Genomic DNA, 24786 nt, shown 5'->3' on the forward strand with positions numbered 1-24786 from the left:
TCGGCATATCTATTTATTATTGCCATCGAAATGTTAGCTGTTAAAATTAGATCAAACATTAATATTAAGGGATTAGAAATCCAGGGCCTAAAAACTAAGGTGCCATTGTACGCTGATGATTCATGTTTTCTTTTAAAACCACAACTAGAAACTCTCCACGGCCTCTTAGAGGATCTAGATACATTTGCTATCCTCTCTGGATTAAAACCAAATTATGATAAATGTACCATATTACGTATTGGATCACTAAAAAATACACATTTTACATTGCCATGTAGTTTACCAATTAAATGGTCTGACGGTGATGTGGACATACTCGGTATACAAATCCCAAAAGAAAGAAATGATCTCACTCCAATAAATTTTTATAGAAAGTTAGCAAAAATAGATAAGATCTTGCTACCATGGAAAGGAAAATACCTGTCTATTTGTGGGAAAATCACCCTGATTAACTCTTTAATCATATCACAGTTTACCTATTTGCTTATGGTTTTGCCTACACCTAGTGACCTGCTTTTTAAATTATATGAACAAAAAATATTCAATTTTATTTGGAACGGCAAGCCAGATAAAATTAAAAGGGCCTATTTATATAACGAATATGAATTCGGAGGGCAGAAATTATTAAATATTAAAGCATTAGACCTCTCACTAAAGGCATCAGTCATACAAAAGTTATACTTAAATCCAAACTGGTTCTCTAGTAGATTGGTACGAATGTCTCATCCTATGTTCAAGAAGGGCCTTTTTCCCTTTATTCAGATTACACCTGCTCACTTTCGGTTGCTTGAAAAGGAAATAATTTCCAAAATATCTTTATTTTTTAAACAAGCCTTAGAAAGTTGGTTGCAATTTCAGTTTAATCCACCTGAAAGGACGGAACAAATAGTACAACAAATCTTGTGGTTAAATTCAAATATAGTAATTGATAAAAAAAACTGTATTTATCGAAGAAATGTTTAAAAAAGGTATAATTTTTGTGAATGATATCATAAATAGGACTGGTGGAGTAATGTCACACATGCAGCTAACACAGACATATGGAAATGTCTGCTCTACCCAAAATTACAACCAATTAATTGCGGCATTACCACAAAAATGGAAGAGGCAGGTGGAAGGGGATAAAAGTAAGGAACTTGTATGTCGGCCTTATATTAAAGAACATAAATGGTTAAAGAAAAGTGTGATAAATAAAAACATATACCAATTTCATTTAAGGACCAAAAAACTTACAGCTGTGCCATATAAATTGCAAAATAGTTGGGAAGAGATTTTCGATGTACCCATTCCATGGCACATGGTTTATGAATTGATACGCAAAACAACGCCGGATTCAAAACTTCGAATTTTTCAATTTAAATTATTGTACAAAATTCTTGCAACTAATAGAATGTTATATATATGGGGGATACAATCTTCCCAGCTCTGTAGATTCTGCTGTGAGGAGGCAGAGTCATTAGACCATTTATTTTGGTATTGTCCGCATGTAGCTCGTTTTTGGTCACAGGTCCAGGAATGGTTGAAGAATTGCAACATTTGCGTAGAACTAACGCTACAGATAGCAATACTGGGGGATTTGAAAAGCCATAGTCAATCAATCAATAATATAATAATTATTTTAGCAAAAATGTTTATTTTTAATTTACAATCCGTGGAAGCTATGAGAATAGGAAGATTCAAATCTTTTGTGAAGCATCACAGCACAGTTGAAAAATATATGGCAAATAAAAATCCGAAATGGATGATGTTGGAAGATAGATGGGAAAGGTTGAGTGGAGCTGAAGGGTGGGACTAATAACAAGATAAACAATGTAGGGCATACGGGATCTGTGAAATGTGTATAGGTGCGGAGCTATTGTGAAATAGCACAGTTACAAGTGGAAATCAAACTGGATGGACAACAGAAATAGAGGAAGGACTAAGAACAAACAAGAGAGAACTATTATAAAGTAGACTGTGTCTGTAAAATGTGTATAAGATGTATAAATTGAAGGTAAAAACAGAAATGTTTATCAGTTTACTCCAATTGGGGGATCGGTGGTAGGGTTTGCGGGGAATAATAATAAAGGTATACTCTTTAAAAAAGTATGTATGTCTATGTAGGTATGTGTATGTATATATGTGTATATGTATGCATACGTGAATGGATATATATATTTACCCAAAAAAATATGGGGGATTGGAAATGATGCAGACAATTACATTGGAAGCAACATTCTTTCCGCAATATTAAGCTGATCCACCCCCCCCCAAAAAAAAAAAAAAAAAAAAAAAAAAAGACAACGCGGCTCCATCATTCATTGAATCAGATGGCTCATTTATCACAAAACCCACTGATATTGTCAACTACTTTCATGACTTTCTCATTGGCAAGATAAACAAACTTAGGTACGCTGACACTACACATCCATGTATATCTGACCAAATTATGATAGAAAATAATTGTACTTTTAAATTCCGTAAAGTCAGTGTAGAAGAGGTGAAAAAAATATTGTTGTCTATCAACAATAACAAGCCACCGGGGTCTGACAATCTGGATGGAAAATTACTGAGGATAATAGCGAACAATATTGCCACTCCTATCTTCAATTTAAGCCTACTAGAAAGTGTGCCCTCGGGCATGGAGGGAAGCTAAAGGCATTCCGCTACCCAAGAATAATAAAGCCCTGGCTCAAATAGCCGACCAATCAGCCTGTTACCAACCCTTAGTAAACTTCTGGAGAAAATGGTGTTTGACCAGATACAATGCTATTTCACAGTAAACAAATTGACAACAGACTTTCAGCACGCATATAGGAAAGGACACTCAACAAGCACGGCACATACACAAATTACTGATTGGCTGAGAGAAATTGCTGATAAAATTATTGTGGGGGCTGTCTTGTTAGACTTCAGTGCAGCTTTTGACATTATCAATCATATTCTGCTGCTGGAAAAAACGTGTGTGTTATGACTTTACACCCCCTGCTATAATGTGGATAAAGAGTTACTTGTCTAACAGAACAGGATGTTCTTTAATGGAAGCCTTTCAAACATAATCCAGGTAGAAGCAGGAATTCCCCAGGGTAGCTGTTTAGGCCCCTTGCTTTTTTCAATCTTTACTAACGACATGCCACTGGCTTTGAGTAATGCGGATGCATGCGGATGACTCAATACTATACACGTCAGCTACTACAGCGACTGAAATAACTGCAACACTTAACAGAAGCTACAGTTAGTTTCAGAATGGGTAGGAAAAAATAAGTTAGTCCTAAATATTTCCTAAACTAAAAGCATTGTATTTGGGACAAATCATTCACTAAACCCTAAACTTTAACTACATCTCGTAATGAATAATGTGGAAATTGAGCAAGTTGAGGTGACTAAACTGCTTGGAGTAACCCTGGATTGTAAACTGTCCTGGTCAAAACATATTGATACAACAGTAGCTAAGATGGAGAGAAGTCTGTCCATAATAGAGCGCTGCTCTGCCTTTTTAACAACACTATCAACAAGGCAGGTCCTACAGGCCCTGGTTTTGTCGCACCTGGACTACTGTTCAGTCGTGTGGTCAAGTGCCACAGAGTGACTTGGGAAAATTGCAGAACAGGGCAGCACGGCTGGCCCTTAAAAGTACATGGAGAGCTAGCATTGATGACATGCATGTCAATCTCTCATGGCTCAAAGTGGAAGAGAGATTTACAAAAACAAGTAATGAGGAAGTCAGAGGTGTTGACAAGCTGAAGGTACCGAGCTGTCTGCTTTAAAATACTAGCACACAGCTCAGACACCCATGCATACCCAACAAGACATGCCACCAGAGGTCTCTTCACAGTCCCCAAGTCCAGAACAGACTATGGGAGGCGCACAGTACTACATAGAGCCATGACTACATGGAACTCTATTCCACATCAGGTAACTGATGCAAGCAGTAGAATCATATTTAAAAAGCAGGTAAAAATACACCTTATGGAACAGCAGGGACTGTGAAGTAACACAAACATAGGCACAGACACATGCGTACACACACGATAACATACGCACTATACACAAGTACATATGGATTTTGCGTTGTAGATATGTGGTAGTGGAGTATGGGCCTGACGGCACACACTTAAGTGTGTTGTGAATTCTGTAATGAATGTATTGTAATGTTTTTAAAATTGTATAACTGCCTTAATTTTGCAGGGCCCCAGGAAGAGTAAGGCAGCAGCTAATGGGGATCCATAACAAGTACAAATACACCAGCCTGCAACACTGAGCTGGTCTTGCATCACTCACAGCAGGGACGGGTCTCTGAAGAACTTTAGCTTGAGTAGCTAATATCAATACACCCAGTCACTACAAAGATACAGGCATCCTTCCTAGCTTAGTTGCTGGAAAGGAATTTCAACATGAGGCCAATGGTGACTTTAAAACAGTTACAGAGTTTAATGGCTGTGACAGGAGAAAATTGAGGATGGATCAACAACATTGTAGTTACTCCACAATACAAACCTAACGGACAGAGTGAAAAGAAGGAAGTCTGTACAGAATCAAAATATTCCAGCAAGATTTGTGATCTGTTGCCACAAGAAAATGGCAACCAGTGAAGAACAAACACCATTGTAAATACAACCCATATTTATGTTTATTTATGTTCCCTTTTGTACTTTTTGCACATTGTTACAACACTGTATGTAGACTTTCGGGACTTCTGTGTGTGTAATGTTTACTGTAAATGAAACAGAGAGAGAGAGAGAGAAAGAGAGAGAGAAAGAGACAGAGAGAGAGACAGAGAGACAGAGAGACAGAGAGACAGAGAGACAGAGAGAGACAGAGACAGAGACAGAGACAGAGACAGAGAGAGAGAGAGAGAGAGAGAGAGACAGAGACAGAGACAGAGACAGAGACAGAGACAAAGAGAGACAGAGACAAAGAGAGACAGAGACAAAGAGAGACAGAGACAAAGAGAGACAGAGACAAAGAGAGACATAGACAGAGACAGAGAGACAGAGACAGAGAGACAGAGAGAGAGAGAGAGAGGGCAGAACAGAATGAAGCTTAATCCTTCTTCCTTTACAAGGTAAAGGCTAATGGAAAAGAAATGGACCAACTACATTGGGAACTATTCTTCGTGAATGTACATTTTGAAATGAGGTCTGTAAAGGTTCATGTCAGTGCATCACTCCTCTCTCTATGCTTAACCTTGTAGGGCAGCCCGACTCTTATGAACTGTACGCAAGAAGTTCCTCTTAGGAATTCAGCATTCTCTGTGTTGATCTCCCATTGTCTCACCTCTGAGAAGGAGAGGTCGCATCACGTAGATCTGACACCTGATCGGAGGTTAACTTTAAACCAATACTATTGTACCACAACTCAGATTTTGAATCCAGAACACTCAGACACTTAAGAAAGGGTCTTAGCTCCATTGTTCTAGCACTTTTTTGTTCCTGACCTGCTGTGGTGATACTCTCCTTCTTTCTTTCTCTCTCCACACCATGGACTTTTGGGGCATGGCCTTTCAGGCTACGATCTCTCCCTCTCTCTCGCTGACCATGCTTGGAACAATGCCCTGTAATGCTTGTTAATGCTTTGTAAACTCAAGCTTCATGCCTTGTATGTGAATCCATTCATTTTACAAAGTAATTAAATACACTTGTATTTCAAATTCCATTGTCAGACATTTATTTATTGCCTATTACTGTAACACAACCATAGTCTCTTGCATATTGCTAATTATCTTTATGGAGTCAGACAAGCATTTTAATAGGCTAACTGCTTAGTCTTATTATGAGTCGCATGTAATGTATATACAATATACTGTATATTCGCATATCAAATATTACTGCGCACTCCAACCTCTGTAAAAACAGCAATGTATCTACCACTCCATCGTCCACCAGACCAACAAATCAATCTATACCCCAAACAAACCACCAGATGGTAAGGACCTCCTGTTAGTAAATAAATTAACAAACGAGTCCCGAGCCATCCATTGATCAGCATGCAGGACTTCAGCCGATTGCTCCACCTCTTAGTGAAGAAGCCGGGCTACCTGAGGTCAGTAGGACTAACAGGGTGGCATCATGCTGCCAGCTACTATGAGGGGATGGCTCATGGTGACGTTTATCAAAATTGGGTTTGTTTTCAAATTCTGTGTGCACATAGCCTGTCTTCTCTTGAGAGCCAGGTCTGCCTATGGCGGCCTTTCTCAATAGCAATAATAGTCTCTCTCTCTCTCGCTCTTCTTCTCCCTCCCCAAACCTCAGTTTCCCCTCTCTTTCTCTCTCTGTGCAATATCTGTTCAAGATCTTCCTGCAACAGCTCACCACTGTCAATCATTCTCTCGATGCCAACGACAAAGGGTGGACATTTATCCTGCAGGATATATCCTTCCTGCTCCTGTGATACGTTTACCTTAATCCCTCTGTGCCACACATTGGACGTGTGGGTACAGGGGCAGGTGGAAAGTGTGACGCGCCAAACGTCACCCCATCTGTGGTGGCTGAGTCTGTGCACTGCCAAACCCATCTGAACCAGTTGTCTGTGAGCAGTTAGTGATTTAGACTAAACAGAACATTGTGTTTCACTGAGACGTAACATAACAGCGTTTAAAGCTGTGCCTGGGAGCCTTTGGACACAGCAATTACTAGTAGATCTGGAGGGCGGAGACATACACAGAGAGCCTGCTGCACTGGTGTGTGTGAGTCCTAATTCATTCAGAGACGGAATTCTTTTTGTTCAGGTCACAAAGGCTGGCTTTTTATCACAACACAGTGGTGACCTTTCCACCAGAGACCTGGATGATCCTGACAATAGGGTTCTCGATTTCTTTAAATCCTGCCTAGAGCACCTGGGACTAAATGGAGGCTCTGGCTTGTCTAAGTGTTTCACTCACTCTCCCCTTTACAGGATTCTCTCCATCCAGTAAGGCCTAAACTTTCATATGGATCGATGATTGGATGACTTCTCCCCACACATGCAACACTAGCTATTATTGAGCGGTGAATGCCTTTCTAAGGCCAGTTGGCATTACATTACCAGAGAACAGCAAACAGCTCCCCTTACCTTACAAGCTAATCTTTGCTCAAAGTAGCCTCAGCGTCACACTGGGATTTTGTCTTCTTTCCCACTCAGATCCTGAAAAGGATCGACGCAGGAGATGAGAAGCAGGTACAGGGGTGAAGGTTTAATAGCTGACGGACATGAAACAGAACAGGGACAGCGTCTGGACAGGAACACATAACAAGAATTAACGCGGACACAGGGAACACCACCGAGGAACAGACAGATATACAGGGGCAATCAGCCACGTGAAGGAGTCCAGGTGAATCCAACGAGCGCTGCTGCGCGTAATGATGGTGCCAGGTGCGTGTAAAGACGGGTAGCTTGGCGCCCTCGAGCGCCAGGGAGGGGGAGCGGGAGCAGGCGTGACAGATCCCACAGTCGGGATCTGCTTAGTTCATGTGATTACATTGGAATTTCCAGACTGAAAGAGAAGGACATTTCTCAGGCTGGGACCCATGACAAAGGCACGTTAGCCTCAACGGCTGTACAACATATAGACAACGGAACATTCATTGGAACATTGCAAAAGCCATTAACAAAGTACCCTTTGAACGTTACGGAGGTCACAGACATATAATTGCAGAAGAACAGGTCAATATTATACTGCTGAGCAAGGCAAAGTACGAAATGTCAATCTAGAACCTGAGTCATTCAACCAAAGCATCTTTTGGCTTAAATAGTGTTTTGGACCGATGTTGATAGAGGTTTTGCGTATGTAGGTGCCAATGTTAACATTTCAACACTTTTGTGCTTACTGTACACTAAAGTGTTATGGAAGTGCCTAGTAGAATCACTGATCCCATATCCCTCTTTCCCAATTTCTACCCTGCCCTCTTTTGATCTCTGTATTGATGAGTAACCTGAAGTGCCCTGACTGATGCTTCACCCGCACTAAAAAAATACTATAGTATACCATGGTATAAATACTATAGTATTCACTGTAGTGTTTTTGCTGACTTTACTGTGGTATTGACTGTAGTATATTTAGGAGCGGCAGGAAGCCTAGTGGTTAGAGCATTGGGCCAGTAACCGAAAGGTTGCTAAATCGAATCCCTGAGCTGACAAGGTAAAATTATGTCATTCTGCCCCTGAACAAGGCAGTTAACCCACTGTTCCTAGGCCGTCATTGTGAATAAGAATTTGTTCTTAAGTGACTTGCCTGGTTAAATAAAGAAAAATATATATGCAGTTAACTCTAGTATAAACACTGTAGTAAAAGAAAACTGTAGTTTATACTACAGTAATTAATGTAGTGTTTTTGCAGATCGTAGTATATACTATAGTCTTTTTTTAAACATTTTTGACACAGAAGTGGAGGCTTTCTCCTTCAGGAAACCTACTGGAGAAATAGTTAAAGACCACATTTTCAATAATCTGTGGGGAAAACAATATGGCCTACACTTGACATGTAGGTTTCTTACTTATGGTGTCACAAACTGCGATATGGTGGAGGGGAATGGGCATGGTATATGCAAATCAAATACTGTAGTATTTACTATAATTTAGAAAAGTGTAGTATTTTTGGTGTCTGTAGTATTTTTTCAGACATTACTGTAGTATTTACTAGTGTTTTTTGTCTCCAGATAACACTGTAGTATATACTGTAGTACTCTACAGTATACTACAACATTCTACAGTAAGTACTACACATTATCGAGGGATACTACAGTGTAGTTTAGTATTCTACAGTATACTGCAGTTTACTATAGAAATCTATAGCAAGTACTGTAGTATTCTATAGTATTTTTCCATGTGGGTAGTTCCCTAGAGGGTGGTTAGGGGACGTACGGGGGAGGGATAGGGTTGAGGGTCAATGAGGTGCAAGGCACGCTACAGGCAGGCTATTAGTCTGGCCCTGTCAGATGAATGGGCATGTGTTAACCATATATAGTAAGGAAATAACAGGGGGAGAGGTCATGGAAGTGGGTTTGTTATCTCTTTCACAGAGCACATCTACTCTCCGGAAGACTCCAAACTAGACATGCGGAACTGTGACAACAGCAGGATAAGGTATGCAGCAGGGGAAGCAGGTAGCCTAGTGGTTAACAGCGTTGGGCCAGTAACCGAAAGGTTGCCAAGCCGACTAGGTGAAAAATCTGTTAAATGTGCCTTTGAGCAATAGCACACAGACCAAAACAAAGGACCACGCAGTGCTGCACTCCCACATCTTTCACACTTAAAAGGGTTTGTTATGATCAACTTGCATGATTCTTAACCTCTTATCACACTGACTGAGGGAGAAGAGGTTATCTTAGCTTATAGAAACGAGCAGAAGCTCTGACCTATCCAGGCTCTGTCCTACAGGTTATGGAAAATGTGCTACACTCCTCAAAAACAATAAAGTGAATACTGCAGCATACTACAGTTCGAAAAAAAACGACACTACAGTCATGTCATTTGCAGACTTAACTTTTCAAAAACACTACAGTGAATACTATAGTATTTCTACCATAGTATACTATACTATTTTTTTCATGTGGGTGAATTACACTAATCACAATTTGACTAACTAGAGGGTGAACATGCATGCAGCAATGCACGCACACACACACTACCTCGAGATGATAGTCGCTAGTGAACGTCTACACACCCCTTGCACACTAATCACATTTTGCTGCCTTAAAATTCAATCTCAAAAGGATTACACTTTTCCTACCGATCTACACAACCTAATTCACATTTTCTTATAGACAATTGTCCGAATTAACTACAAATAACAAAATGAAGATGTCTTGATTGTGGGCTCACCATGTCATTTCAACGTGGAGAATTGGGTAATACTTGGTTGATACGTTGATGAGAACCTATTTTCACCCACTCAAAAAGACGGCCAAATGTTTGTTGAATACCCAATGCATTACCACTGTGCTTTACACCAGTGGTTCCCAAACTTTTTATAGTCCCGTACCCCTTCAAATGTTCAACCTCCAGCTGCATACCCCCTCTAGCACCAGCGTGTAGCTCACTCTCAAATGTTGTTTTCTGCCATCATTGTAAGCCTGCCACACACACACACTATACGATACATTTATTAAACATAAGAATGAGTGTGAATTTGTCACAACCCGGCTCGTGGGAAGTTACAAAGAGATCTTATAGGACCAGGGCACAAATAATAATAATAAATCCTTTTGCTCTTTATTTAACCATCTTACATATAAAACCTTATTTGTTCATCGAAAATTGTGAATAACTCACCACATGTTAATGAGAAGAGTGTGCTTGAAAGGATGCACATAACACTGTAATGTTGGGTTGTTTTGGAGAGTCTCAGTCTTAAATGATTTTCCACACACAGTCTGAGCCTGTATTTAGTTTAAATGCTAGTGAGGGCTGAGAATCCACTCTCACATAGGTACGTGGTTGCAAAGGGCATCAATTAGTGTCTTAACAGCGGATTTGCCAAGGCAGGATACTCTGAGCGAAGCCCAATCCAGAAATCTTGCAGTGGCTTCTGATTAAATTCAAATTTTCACAGAACCGCTTGTTGCAATTTCGATGAGGCTCTCTTGTTCAGATATCGGTAAGTGGACTGGAGGCAGGGCATGAAAGGGATAACGAATCCAGTTGTTTGTGTCATCTGTTTCGGGAAAGTACCTCTGTAATTGCGCACCTAACTCACTCAGGTGCTTCGATATATCACATTTGACATTGTCCGTAAGCTTGAGTTCATTTGCACACAAAAAAATCATACAATGATGGAAAGACCTGTGTGATTAAGAGCTCCAACTTCTTAATCATAGCCTCAATTTTGTCCCCCACATTGAATATAGTTGCAGAAAGTCCCTGTACTCCTAGATTCAGATCATTCAGGTGAGAAAAAACGTCACCCAGAAAGGCCAGTCGTGTGAGAAACTCGTCATCATGCAAGCAGTCAGACAAGTGAAAATTGTGGTCAGTAAAGAAAACTATAAGCTCGTCTCTCAATTTAAAAAAAAGTGTCAATACTTTGCCCCTTGATAACCAGCACACCCCTGTATGTTGTAAAAGTGTTACATGGTCGCTGCCCATATCATTGCATAGCACAGAAAATACACGAGAGTTCAGGGGCCTTGCTTTAACAAAGTTAACCATTTTCACTGTAGTGTTCAAAACGTCTTTAAGCTGTCAGGCATTAAGCTGTCAGGTGGATGCTGCAGTGTACCCAAGTGGCGTCGGGAGCAACTGCTTGCACGTGCGTCACCACTCCACTATGTCTCCCTGTCATGGCTTTTGCGCCATCAGCAGCAGCTATGTTCGGCTACATACGGACAGTTAGTGGTATTCCCGCGAGAGAGTAACGGTTAATGTGATTGGATGTTAATTATTTGACTAGGCTACCTGTATTTGACATTGTGTTCAGCAAAATAACAACACTAGATGGTTTCATTTGATTTTTGGCAGTGAAACGAGGCTACTTAGGCGAGAAAAAAAACTCACCCAAATGTTTAGCCCTGTTGGAAAATATAAATGGACTGTTTGAAAATGTGAAGAATGATTTTATTTTTTTAAATATATATACTGTATATATATATTTTAAATGTGAATCACATTTTTATTTGGGGTACCCCCGACGGCATTGTGTGTACCCCTCAGTTTGGGAATACCTGCTCTATATCAAATTTCAGTCAGACTGCCCAGCCAACCCGAGCCCCCTACACAACTTCCTACCCATGTTGTTTTTTTTATGTCTCAAGGGAAAGGTTTGGAAAACAAAAGTTGAACATACACATACACATACACCTACACATTAACACACAGAAACCGTACACCATCCATATAATTCATATCATAGGCCTAATAGTACTGTAGAGCTCTTTTTACTTGCACACAATACACCTGGGTCACCTCGTCCTGCCCCGAGGGGTCCACGGCCCCGCAGCGCCCCAACCCAACACACCCCTCTCAGCTTTAGAATCTTAGTGAAACATTATTGGTTTCAGGTGTTTCAGACTGTCAACAGTACAGCAGACTCCCAGGGCCAGGAATGAGCAGCCCAGCAGCTAGCGATTGCCTAAATCTCCCCTGACGTGAACATGTTTTCAATACAAACTACTTTTGTCGTACAGTATTCCACATAAGGCTTCCAGACCTTATGAATGTTGCACAGTATAACCTTAATCTTAAAACAAATCTAGTGATACTGTACATAACTTGACATTTCTTCCATAAATTGTGGGAGGATAACCAACCTTCCAATGAATGGCAATGCATTTATTAGCCACTTTAAATGCTTGGTTACACAGTTTCTTCTGATAACAGTCTCCGGTATCAACATTTCAAAGCAAATAAAAACAGGGAGAAGGCAGAATCCGTAGACATGCTGAGATAAAAGGACATACTCTTTGTCAGAATTCAGCCAGCGTTCACAAGACCTCAACATATGGTATCGGGTAGGCTGTCATTATAAATAAGAATTTGTTCTTAACTGACTTGGCTAGATAAATAAAATAAAAATATATATATATGTCCCCTTTTGTGCTTTACACCTCCAGCAGAATAATAACATTTCTGAGTGCATAATATTCAGTTTCACGGGCAGTTACTACCCTCTATGGATGGTCTTGAACTGCATAAATTGATGTCTGAGATTATATGAACATGACTGGGCATTCTAACATATCTGTATACATTCATCATCATCAATAGAATCTCCCAGGTCTTCCCGACTTTTCGTTTTACATGTTTTGTGTCAATGGCAAATTCTTGCAAATGTATTAAAAATAAAAAACAGAAATACCTTGTTTACTTACATAAGTATTGAGACCCTTTGCTATGAGACTCGAAATTGAGCTCAGGTGAATCCTGTTTCCATTGATCATCCTTGAGATGGTTCTACAACTTGGAGTCCACCTGTGGTAAATTCAATTGATTGGATATGATTTGGAAAGGCACACACCTGTCTGTATAAGGTCCCACAGTTGACAGTGCATGTCAGAGCAAAAACCAAGCCATGAGGTTGAAGGAATTGTCCGCAGAGCTCTGAGACGGGATTGTGTCAAGGTTCAGATCTGGGGAAGGGTACCAAAAAATGTCTGTGTTCCCAAGAACACAGTGGCCTTCATTGTTTTTAAATGGAAGAAGTTTGGAACCACCAAGACTCTTCCTAGAGCTGGCCGCCCGGCCAAACTGAGCAATCGGAGGAGGGCCGATGGTCACTGACAGAGCTCCAGCGTTCCTCTGTGGAGATGGGAGAACCTTCCAGAAGGACAACCATCTCTGCAGCACTCCACCAATCAGAACTTTATGGTAGAGTGGCCAGACAGAAGCCACTCATCAGTAAAAGGCACATGACAGCCCGTCTGGAGTATGCCAAAGGCACCTAAAGGTCTCACAGACCATGAGACACAAGATTCTCTGAACTGATGAAACCAAGATTGAACTATTTGGCCTGAATGCCAAGCGTCACGTTTGGAGGAAACCTGGCACCATCCCTACGGTGAAGCATGGTGGTGGCAGCATCATGCTGTGGGGATGCTTTTCAGAGGCAGGGACTCGAGGGAAAGATGAACGGAGCAAAGTACAGAGAGATCCTTGATGAAAACCTGCTCCAGAGCGCTAAGGACCTCAGACTGAGGGCGAAGGTTAACCTTTCAACAGGACAACGACTCGAAGCACACAGCCAAGACAATGCAGGAGTGGCTTCGGGACAAGTCTCTGAATGTCCTTGAGTGGCCCAGCCAGAGCCGGGACTTGAACCTGATCGAACATCTCTGGAGAGACCTGAAAATAGCTGTGCAGCGACGCTCCCCACCCAACCTGACAGAGGTTGAGAGGATCTGCAGAGAAGAATGGGAGAAACATCCCTAAAAATCGGTCTTCTCTCAAAAACATCCTTAAGCGTCCGAACGTTTTGGCCTACAAACTATTATGACCCCTCTATGGAAAGATGGGATTCGTCTGAAGTCGGTACAGCCAATCTCCCAACTTCTGTCTGTAGTGTCCGAACCTTTTGGGCTACACACTAATATGTTGTTTTGCTCTAGGATGCCCACAGGCCTCACAATACTCGTCTGAATGTCCCCCGGTACCAGTTGGAAAAAATGAATGGAAGTAGAGTACCAGTCCAAAGTTTTAGAACACCTACTCATTGAAGGGTTTTTCTTTATTTGTATTATTTTCTACATTGTAGAATAATAGTGAAGACATCAAAACTATGAAATAATATATTAAATATAAATATAAATAAATATATTATATACTTGAGATTCTTCAAAGTAGCCACCCTTTGCCGTCATAACAGCTTTGCACACTCTTGGCATTCTCTGTATTTTGTATTTTTTAAGTGGTCTTAAAATTCAAAATCAAATAGAAAAATTATCCTTGGTATGGTACTTCTTTAAAAAAATCCACATAGCATTTAAAAACCATGTCAACCCCTATTATTTCACACAGAGTGAGTCCATGTAGCTTTTTATGTGATTTGTTAATCCAAATTGTACACCTCAACTAATTTAGGCTTGCTTAAAACAAAGAGAATGAATACTAATGCTACGACTATATTTTATTTCTTTCATTTTATATTCATCTTTAAAAAATATGAATCATCTTCCACTTTAACATGAGTATTTTGTTGACCAAAATGACAATTAAATCCATTTGAATCCCACTTTGCAACACAACAAAATGTGAAGAAATTAAAGGGGTCTGAATACTTTTGCAAGGCACTATAAATAACCAATGACATTTACAATCAAATCGATAAAAGCATCAGACCATCGAATGTTCACCAGAGAAAAGGACTTCAGCTCTTATACACATCAGACAGATGTATTACATACACACACACAACCTTATCCCAAAACACAGTCACATCTCGGAGTGATAGATCGGCCACAGTGACGCACAATAGCCCTCAGAGCGTCAAGGGCGATCGTTTAACGATACCAATCTATTCTGCTCCGTGTCACAAACGCTTTATGCAACCACACGCAGGATGGAAATCAAAGCAGGGTGAAAGGGAACTGAAGGCCATATGGACAGCGCTGAGAGGCCTAGGTAAATAGTCTGCCAGTGACCAACAAATTACAATACTGCACATAGCTGCTGACCTTGAGTCAGATTTGAGAAGTAGGCTCCAGATTGAAACATGAAAAGAAGTCTAAAAGGGAACTTTGTCAGCTGGTGCAATGTCTGCAGTCCTGTTATGTTACACATTGTTGTACCTTTCACCTTTTCACACCTGAAAAATTCCCTCCTGAATAAACCACAAAGCAAATATTATAAATACCTACAGACTCCATCATCAAACACTGGTCTGAGCCTGCAATGTTAATTAAACAACCACATTTTCTGTCTGGATTAAATTTAGTGTTGGGGAACAAGACTTATTCTAACCACAATTGCACTGTACAGATGTAAAGTTTGGTTACAGAATGACACTAAAATCTCCCTCAGTTTTTTATGTGACCACGTTTTCCAAAAATGCTGTAAATATCTATATTTACTACGAATCAAGGTTCAAAAATGTCTGCAGAAAGAATGGGGTGTCCGCTATGATATGACACCTTGAGTTCGAAAAAATCTATTTTGGTTAATGAACTACAGTAAGTGAAGTGGATTAACATCCGATAAAACCTGTCAAACTCATTCCAAGGAGGACCAAGTGTCTGCGGGTTTCCGCTCCACCCTTGTACAGTCGTGGCCAAAAGTTTTGAAATTGACACAAATATAAATTTTCACAAAGTCTGCTGCCTCAGTTTGTATGATGGCAATTAGCATATACTCCAGAATGTTATGAAGAGTGATCAGATGAATTGCAATTAATTGCAAAGTCCCTCTTTGCCATGCAAATTAACTGAATCCTCAAAAAACATTTCCACTGCATTTCAGCCCTGCCACAAAAGGACCAGCTGACATCATGTCAGTGATTCTCTCGTTAACACAGGTGTGAGTGTTGACGAGGACAAGGCTGGAGATCACTCTGTCATGCTGATTGAGTTCGAATAACAGACTGGAAGCTTCAAAAGGAGGGTGGTGCTTGGAATCATTGTTCTTCCTCTGTCAACCATGGTTACCTGCAAGGAAACACGTGCCGTCATCATTGCTTTGCACAAAAAGTGCTTCACAGGCAAGGATATTGCTGCCAGTAAGATTGCACCTATATCAACCATTTATCGGATCATCAAGAACTTCAAGGAGAGCGGTTAAATTGTTGTGAAGAAGGCTTCAGGGCACCCAAGAAAGTCCAGCAAGCGCCAGGACCGTCTCCTAAACTTGATTCAGCTGCGGGATCGGGGCACCACCAGTACAGAGCTTGCTCAGGAATGGCAGCAGGCAGGTGTGAGTGCATCTGCACGCACAGTGAGGCGAAGACTTTTGGAGGATGGCCTGGTGTCAAGAAGGGCAGCAAAGAAGCAACTTCTCCCCAGGAAAAACATCAGGGACAGATTGATTTTCTGCAAAAGGTACAGGGATTGGACTGCTGAGGACTGGGGTAAAGTCATTTTCTCTGATGCATCCCCTTTCCGATTGCTTGGGGCATCCGGAAAAAAGATTGTCCGGAGAAGACAAGGTGAGCGCTACCATCAGTCATGTGTCATGCCAACAGTAAAGCATCCTGAGACCATTCATGTGTGGGGTTGCTTCTCAGCCAAGGGAGTGGGCTCTCTCACAATTTTGCCATCCATGAATAAAGAATGGTACCAACACATCCTCCGAGAGCAACTTCTCCCAACCATCCAGGAACAGTTTGGTGACGAACAATGCATTTTCCAGCATGATGGAGCACCTTGCCATAAGGCAAAAGTGATAACTAAGTGGCTCGGGGAATAAAACATTGATTTCTTGGGTCCATGGCCAGGAAACTCCCCAGACCTTAATCCCATTGAGAACTTGTGATCAATCCTCAAGAGGCGGGTGGACAAACAAAAACCCACACATTCTGACAAACTCCAAGCATTGATTATGCAAGAATGGGCTGCCATCAGTCAGGATGTGGCCCAGAAGTTAATTGACAGCATGCCAGAGCAGATTGCAGAGGTCTTGAAAAAGAAGGGTCAACACTGCAAATATTGAATCTTTGCATCAACTTCATGTAACTGTCAATAAAAGCCTTTGACAATTATGAAATGCTTGTAATTATACTTCAGTATTCCATAGTAACATCTGACAAAAATATCTAAAGACACTGAAGCAGCAAACGTTGTGGAAATTCATATTTGTGTCATTCTCAAAACTTTTGGCCACGACTGTACTTGAATGATGAATTAAGGTCACTAATTAGTAAAGAACTCCCCTCACCTGGTTGTCTAGGTCTTGAAAGGAAAAACCTGCAGACACTAGGCCCTCCATGGAACGAGTTTAACACCTCTGCAATAACAGAATGATGGTAACAGAATGACATCATGGGTCCCTGATCTGTACTATACAAAAAATGCATAATTATGAATGTCATTCTCTTCATGGTGATATCCTGAATAGGTACACGAAGGTAGACAAATGTAATATCCTCATGCTTGGGTATTATTCTACACATTGGCTATTATTCTAATGAGCTCCGCCCCCAAACAAGACCAAATTTGGTTGGTCCGGAATGGACCAAGTCTGTACCAATCATAGACATCTAGACTATAATCATAGACACGTTTGGACATCACAGACTAGCACAGTAGAGTAGAGTACAGCACAGCAGAACACAGCACAGCCGTGTAGAGTAATGTATTGTTAAGTAGAGTACAGTACACTAAATAATACTGTACTCTAGTGTGCTTTACTGTACTGTCCTATACTCTACTTGTTTTATACTGTACTGTACCTTGTGACTTGGTGACTACTATGAATTCCCATTGTAGCCAATTCAGTTGCAGTCATTTTGTTACAGATTTTCTGGTCACTCTGTTACCGATTTGGGAACCGAATGACACATTTGAATCACTTAAATAAAATCATAAACCAAATTGCTTTCAGTAAAAACACTAACTAATCGGTAGGTCTACCTTTACTTGGTACTTCTGTAAACGTTCAATATTTTTGGTGGCAGAATGACAAGACACTAGGCAACATTTCTTAAACTTACAGAAGGCAAATACCCCTTTTCCATCCGTTTGACCAGAAAGCCTTTTCTTATTCCTAATTTTTAGGATGGAAAATGTTTGAAGAATTGATATATGCCTTCATAAAAAAAGATATATATATATATATATATATAATTGACTCTTAGCTTTCATTTTACACCAAATTTGATATGCTTCTGCAAACTTCACGTTAGTTGTCACGGAGCCTTTTCCATGAATATGACCTACCTACACTGTATCAAGCAGCATCAGTCCAGCTGGTTACTCATCTCTTCTCCTCTTCTTCTGGTTTTCAATCTCCCTCTCCCTCCCTCTCCCTCACCCCATCCATTCCTTCCAGAGTAGACAGATTGAAAGCTAACACATCCTCCCCTTATCAGCCCAAATGCACCATATTTATCTCTTCTTTCCATCTCGCTCATATTCACTTGTTCCAGCCAAGCCTCACTAGATCTTGTGGCGTTGTTGAAAGCATACCGCTGTCAGAAAAAGCATCTATTCTTCAGCGCCTGGCATTGTGCTCTACTGTATAGTGTTACATCAACGTGTTTGCATTCCATTAATAAGAATTGGACAGAGAGACGGCGGCGTGCCTGTGAGTCTAAGTGTGTGTGTGTGTGGACTGTACTGTACTGTATGTGTGCTCAGTATTGACAGGAGTGGTAAGTGTATTACATAAACTAGACTCTCTATCCCATTGCCACTCAACCATATTAAAGAGGGAATTATAGAAACTAGAGTCGTTTCTTTCCTCCATCCTGCATCTCCTCTTGCTCAGGTTTCCATCACGTTCCAGCAGTCTTACACTCTAAACCCACATCTTAACTACAGGTCTGGGGCTGTAGGCAAAGCAGCAGGGCTTAGCTGGGAGGAGAGAGAGACTGCTGCATTGACATGCACTATGCTGAACTGCACTCGTCTCATCCTAGACACACTCCTCTATTACCTCGCTCTAATCCACTCATAGTCACATTCACACAGCACAGCACACACACACACACACACACGCAGTATGGCATGTATGAGGTGGTGTGTGAGTCAGTCAGTTGGGTGATTCCTTAAGAACAGGCTATTCAATTAATCACCAGATTAATGGCCTTAACGTGCCCTGCTTGCCTGGTCGGTATTTGGCCATGATTACTACAAGTTTAGATAGCTGGCTAGACTAACTTACCAATCTAACAATTGTTAGCTGACGTCTAATTGAATGACTGTCAAGAGAAACAAGAGAGAAACTGCTGATGCACAACTAAATTTGCACCTTGAATATTCGACTATTCTAATACCCTGACCACACCGCTCGCGTCGCGTGCGCCGAGCGTTGCAAAATACATTTAGGAATCTATGTTATTCAATTATTGCACCCACCCTGCTCGCGGGCGTCAACGAGAGGCTGCGTTGGCAAGGGCTAAAATAGAAGTCATTCCTATTTCTGACGCAGATCGCGCTGCAAGTCCTGCCTCTCCCATCTCCTCATTGGTTATACCCACGTGGGTGATTGACAGACGAACTGTTTCGCCGGTAGTCGTGGTAATACAATGAACGTTTAGATGCCAATCACCATATAAGTTAAACGATGAAAACGCCTGGAAGGAGGAAAGATGACTAGAAACTATTCAGTTGACCGTTTTACGTGTGGATTAATTGTCGGAGTAGAGGACCTTAAAATAGGTAAAATAACAACCTAATGTTTATATCCCAGGACAAATTAGCTAGCAACAGCAAGCTAGATAAATAGGACAAATTAGCTAGCAAGTGCAAGGTAACAAGCTAAATTGCCATAAATGTTTAATGCTTTTCGACCTGTCCCCAAATTAATGTCATTGGTTCAGAGTTTGTTTTGATATTTTAACCTGCGTGTCGTGATCGCGTTTGGTGTGGGGGGACAAAATAGATGTATGCACGATGGCGCACGAGGTCCTCAACAGTAAGTTGAGACCCAGACTGAGTTCCCTTTTTATATTTGGGGGGGGGGGGGGGGGGGGCTTAGCGGGTATCATAGGCCCAGGCCCAACCTGCAGGGTAATCGTTCTTACCATCTGCATATGAATCAAACTGACTCTATCTACACATTTAGTAGTATTTGGTTAGATTTGAATTTCAACAAGTATGCCAAATCATTGCTGGAGGCTGGAGGAAATTCTACACCCACAGACACCGTCTGGTCCAAGAAGTGACTCAGGAGTCTGGACGTGCCTGCATATTTCCCTAAGGTATCAACCACAGATCCTGACAGACTGCAACAAGACAGTTCCTTAAAAACCGCTCTGTCATCTTTCTGTCTCATCATGGAGTATTACCCACAGGCAGCAGAGAGACCTCAGGGAGAAGATTGGTATGGAATGACTCAAAGAAAAAGGGCAACAGTTGACATTACAGTCAATCATCCTCATTCCTTGGAGTTACTCTTTAACTACTTTGGCAACTGGAATGTCATTACTCAACTGTACTTAGTAGCACAAATCAATAATTGAACTTAAATCAAAGGAAACTGGCAAGCTTATTTCGTTTGTAATCAAGGATAGCAGGCTTATATCTTTACACTCAAACAGTGACTTTCAGCAAAACATAGATTGTTTTGGTTTCAACCCTCACTTTAACAGTATTTCAAAAAATGTCCATATGTCTGCTGTGTGTGTGTGTGTGTGTGTGTGTGTGTGTGTGTGTGTGTGTGTGTGTGTGTGTGTGTGTGTTAACAGCCAGAAGGGACAGGGACAGGAGGGTGCCTCCCCAGCTCAGTGTCAAACCCACTGAACAGCACCCACAAGCAGAGACCCGCCCCACAGCCCTCTGGGAAGGGAGGGGCCAGATCCAGTCCTCCAGGGCTGGCAGGTTTAGCACACACCTCTCAATTAGAGGCAAAACATCAACGGTCGGGTTTATTTACAATCCAAATGACGGTCTGGTTACGCAACCAAACCTCTCTGGGCATTGGATATGTCATAAAGGACGGCCCCATTGGGAATAGAGGAGAAGAGACAGGCCCGCTTGTTTTTTAAAAACAGTTTCTTCCTTGGAACAAAGGTTTCTCCCATATCTGATACTTCCTCAAAAGCACTGTGGTTCTTATTTTCACGTCAATATCAAGACACTGAAGCGATCTAACAGTGAGCGAGATGGCACAGCATGCCATTGTTTACACAGAACGTGTGTATAGAGAGAGATCAGGTGCTGAGCGAAGTGGTTTTTAATGTCTAATAGCCACAGTATGACAGTGTACTCTAGGGTCATGACTTAGGTATCAGACAGAATCACATACAGAGAGATCCAGACAGAGAGGATAAGACAATTGAAGAGCCACAAAAAGAGGTCACTCGGTCACAGGAAAAGTGAGTAAATACAGTGAGTCACACAGAGTTTGAGTCGCAGATAAGTCACAGGACGTGGGTCAGTCATAGCTTGGGGCCACACGCATGCACACACATACATGAACACACACAACAACAAACACCCAGGGATATGGGTCAGAGAGAGAGAGGTCAGAGGTCAACTCACAGTGAGCGGCAAGGAGCAGACAACGAAGATGACCGTCATGGAGGCCAGCAGCATCAGGTGGTCCATCTCCTCCTCCCCCTGTCCGAACCAGCCCAGACTCATCTTCCTCTTCCTCCCTCCATTCACCACCGAACCACGCCGTGTCATCTGGCTGCGGTGCATCCGGCACAGGCTGACGATCACCGACCCGTTGCACACAAACACCGCCACAATCAGCAGCGCCATGACCGAGGCGTAGGACAGCGAGAATGCCAGAACCTTCCTCTCTTCGTCCGCCCCCTCGCCCACCGCCTCCATCTTGATGAAGCACCACGTGCCCGGGCAGTACTGCTTGTGGCGGCCGTAGCCGAAGAATGGCAAAACACAGAAGGCGCAGGTGAAGACGTAGATAAGCAGGAGGGCCACCTTGGCGAAGCTGCGTCGGACGCACTTGGAGTAAAAATAGGGGTGGCTGATGGCCAGGCAGCGCTCCACGGCCATGGCACAGAGGATGAGCATTGAGGCCAGGCCGAAGAAGGTCATGGCAAAGGCGAAGAGGCCACAGAGTCCCTGGTCCCCAGTGAGCCCCAGCAGGGACCGCTGGCGGGCGTAGCACACAAACACCAGGGGGCTGAGGAAGCAGGTACCCAGCAGGTCAGTGAGGGCCAGTCCCGTCACCAGAATGCAGAAGACGGAGGACTTGGTGCGCCGCTCCTTCCGGTGGACACCCAGGATGGCCAGGGCGATGAAGTTCCCCATCACCCCCAGGATGAACATCACCGTGCTCACCACCGGGTTCCCGTCCGTGTGGATATGGGTGCTGTTCTCGCAGCTCTCGTTCGACAGCATGACTCGAGGCTCAGTGTGTGTGTGTGCCAGGCTGTCAGTTTTGTGGTGTGCCGCCTCAAGCTCTTAAAGTCACCCTTGTTTGGCAGCAGAAAGGGCTATGGTAAGTGTTAAGACCCATTCCACTGGGCAAAAAACGGTTGAATCAACATTCTTTCCACTCATTTCAAGCAAAAATGTTAATTTGATGACCTTGAGTCAACCTGGGAAACTATTTTTTTCCACCCAACTTTTGACCTAAATCCAATGACATGGTGACATGTTTGGTTGATTTCAGGTTGAATTCAAGTTAGTTGACAACTCAAAACTAGACATTGAACTGACGTCTGTGACCAATGGGCTGGCATTGTTGAATCATTGTGATTCAGTGGATTTCCCCCAAATTGCTTCCATTTCTCTTGTTGCTCTTCTGTAAAGTTTCCAAAGTCTCCAAGGTATAAAACGGTTCTCTTTTTTAAAGAAAACATGCAACTATTTAGGGCTCCATTGCGCAAGAGCAGTTCAAACGATATTGGCATTAATGAGTAGTAAATAACACTGTGTATAGGAACGAAACAAGCTCAACTCTTACCAAACGGGTCTCAATTGGCGACAAAAATCGACTGCCACTCCATATCTTTTGATCAGTCTGTTCTATAGTCCCCGTTGTCCTTCCTCCGAAACTCTAACTCTCCGACTGTCGCAGGCATCTGTCTGACAGCTAATGATAAAGAGCGGGTAGTGCATGTGTCACTTTCCGCTCTCTCTCTCTCTCTCTCTCGCCCACGCGTTGCCTACACACTCTCTCTCTCTCTCTCTCTCTCTCTCTCTCTCGCTCTCAGTCCCCGAGACTGTTAAATGTACTGCTTTAGGTCATATAACTTATCAGAAATGCTACATGTTTCAAAGACTATACGCTTTTCGAGGTGATTTTGGTAGGTTTTCAAATGTTTCATAATTTGCATATGGCACACATATTTTTCCTCTTTCATTTTCTCTAACCACCTTCAAGAAGCCCAGTGACGAACCATACCGTACTATATAGCCTACATTAAAAAATTAGACATTTAATTACTTACAAAGTCATCTTTATTTTGAATCTATTTGAAATAAACCTAATTTATTTGCCTGGGAATTAATGATTTATTAATTTGATACCTCATCCATGAGCTAGAATTGTGTAATTCTATGTATTAGGTCATTAAGATTTTTTTAAATATCGTTCTAATATCTTTAGAATTCAGAGATTTTTGGACCAGAATACAAACCACAATTCCAATCTCATTATGATGCAACAATTCGCCTACATTCCTTGGTCATTAAGATTTTAAAAAATAGCGTTCTAATATCTTTCGAAATCAGAGATTTTTGGCCAGAACACAAACCACAATTCCAATCTCATTATGATGCAACAATTAGCCTACATTCCTTGGCTAAATATTAGAACCCAAGAACGTTACAACAACCAGAAGAACCAACGAAAAAAAACGCATCCATTCACTAAACTATAACTTCAAGTGTATACTTTTTTAACTCTTTGTAATTGGACGGAATTCGCGGAGGTGAGGCTAAATCTGGCCAACGCTGGTCAGAAAAAAAATTGCCAAAAGTGTAAAAATTATCCTTAGGGTAACTCAAGTCAACAATCTGGCATGATCAGATAAATAAAACAAATGCATGTTTCTCCATGCAGAGAGGGGTCAGTGAGCTGGATAAATAATTTACTGAAAGTGAGGAGATGGAGAAAGGCAACAAGATGAGGGAGGAATGAGAGAAAGAAAGACATGGAAGGGCTGCTGAGAATGAGAAAGGAGATTGAGACTTGTAACAAGGTAGAACACAACCGATGGAAGCTGGATAGAGAGGTGTTGGAGAAAGTCAACAAGGGGAGGGTGGAACCAGGGCAAGAAAGAGAAAGGCTAATTGAAGAGCTGCTGAGACAGATCAGGGAGACTGAGGCTTCTATTGAGGTAAACCACTACCAATGGAAGCTAGACAGAAAGTTGTTTGAGAAACAGAGACAAAGTGAAGTGTCAGAGAAAAAAAAGATGGAGCTCAAGATGGCAAAGCTGAAGGTTCAGAACATACTGAACTTGGCCAAGATAGGAGAGGTGACAGTGGAGAGTACCAAGCTGTTAGCTGAGAATGAAAGGGAGAGATGTTGGAGAAACAGAGAAAGCTTAAATGGCAGACGAAGAAAAGATAGAAGTCAAGATGACAAAGGTGACGATGGAGAACATACTGCACTTGGCCAAGATAGGGAAGTTGACCGTGGAGAACACGAGGCTGTTAGCTGAGAATGAAAGGGTGAAAAAGGTGTTGGACAAACAGCAGCCGACACACACACGTTGGTGGACAGGATAGCAAAGGTGAAGAAGATGTCCTTAGCCAAGTCAAGTAATGGAAGGTGACAGTGGAGAACAACATACTGTTAGATGAGAATGAAAGGGTGGAGAAGGAGAGG

At 41.9% G+C, this 24786-nt stretch overlaps 1 protein-coding gene across 1 annotated transcript in view; it reads right to left on the reverse strand.

The window, feature by feature from the left end:
• LOC120029138 (prostacyclin receptor-like) overlaps positions 1-22378 on the reverse strand; it is a 44093-nt gene extending 21715 nt beyond the window's left edge. Inside the window, exon 1 of the mRNA XM_038974446.1 lies at positions 21519-22378. Within this exon, the coding sequence (XP_038830374.1) occupies positions 21519-22346 (828 nt within the window). The 5' untranslated portion in view covers positions 22347-22378. The remainder of the gene's footprint in view (positions 1-21518) is intronic.
• Positions 22379-24786: the final 2408 nt, after the last annotated feature.

Source organism: Salvelinus namaycush, chromosome 34 (assembly GCF_016432855.1).
Source record: "Salvelinus namaycush isolate Seneca chromosome 34, SaNama_1.0, whole genome shotgun sequence".
NCBI classification, from domain to species: domain Eukaryota; kingdom Metazoa; phylum Chordata; class Actinopteri; order Salmoniformes; family Salmonidae; genus Salvelinus; species Salvelinus namaycush.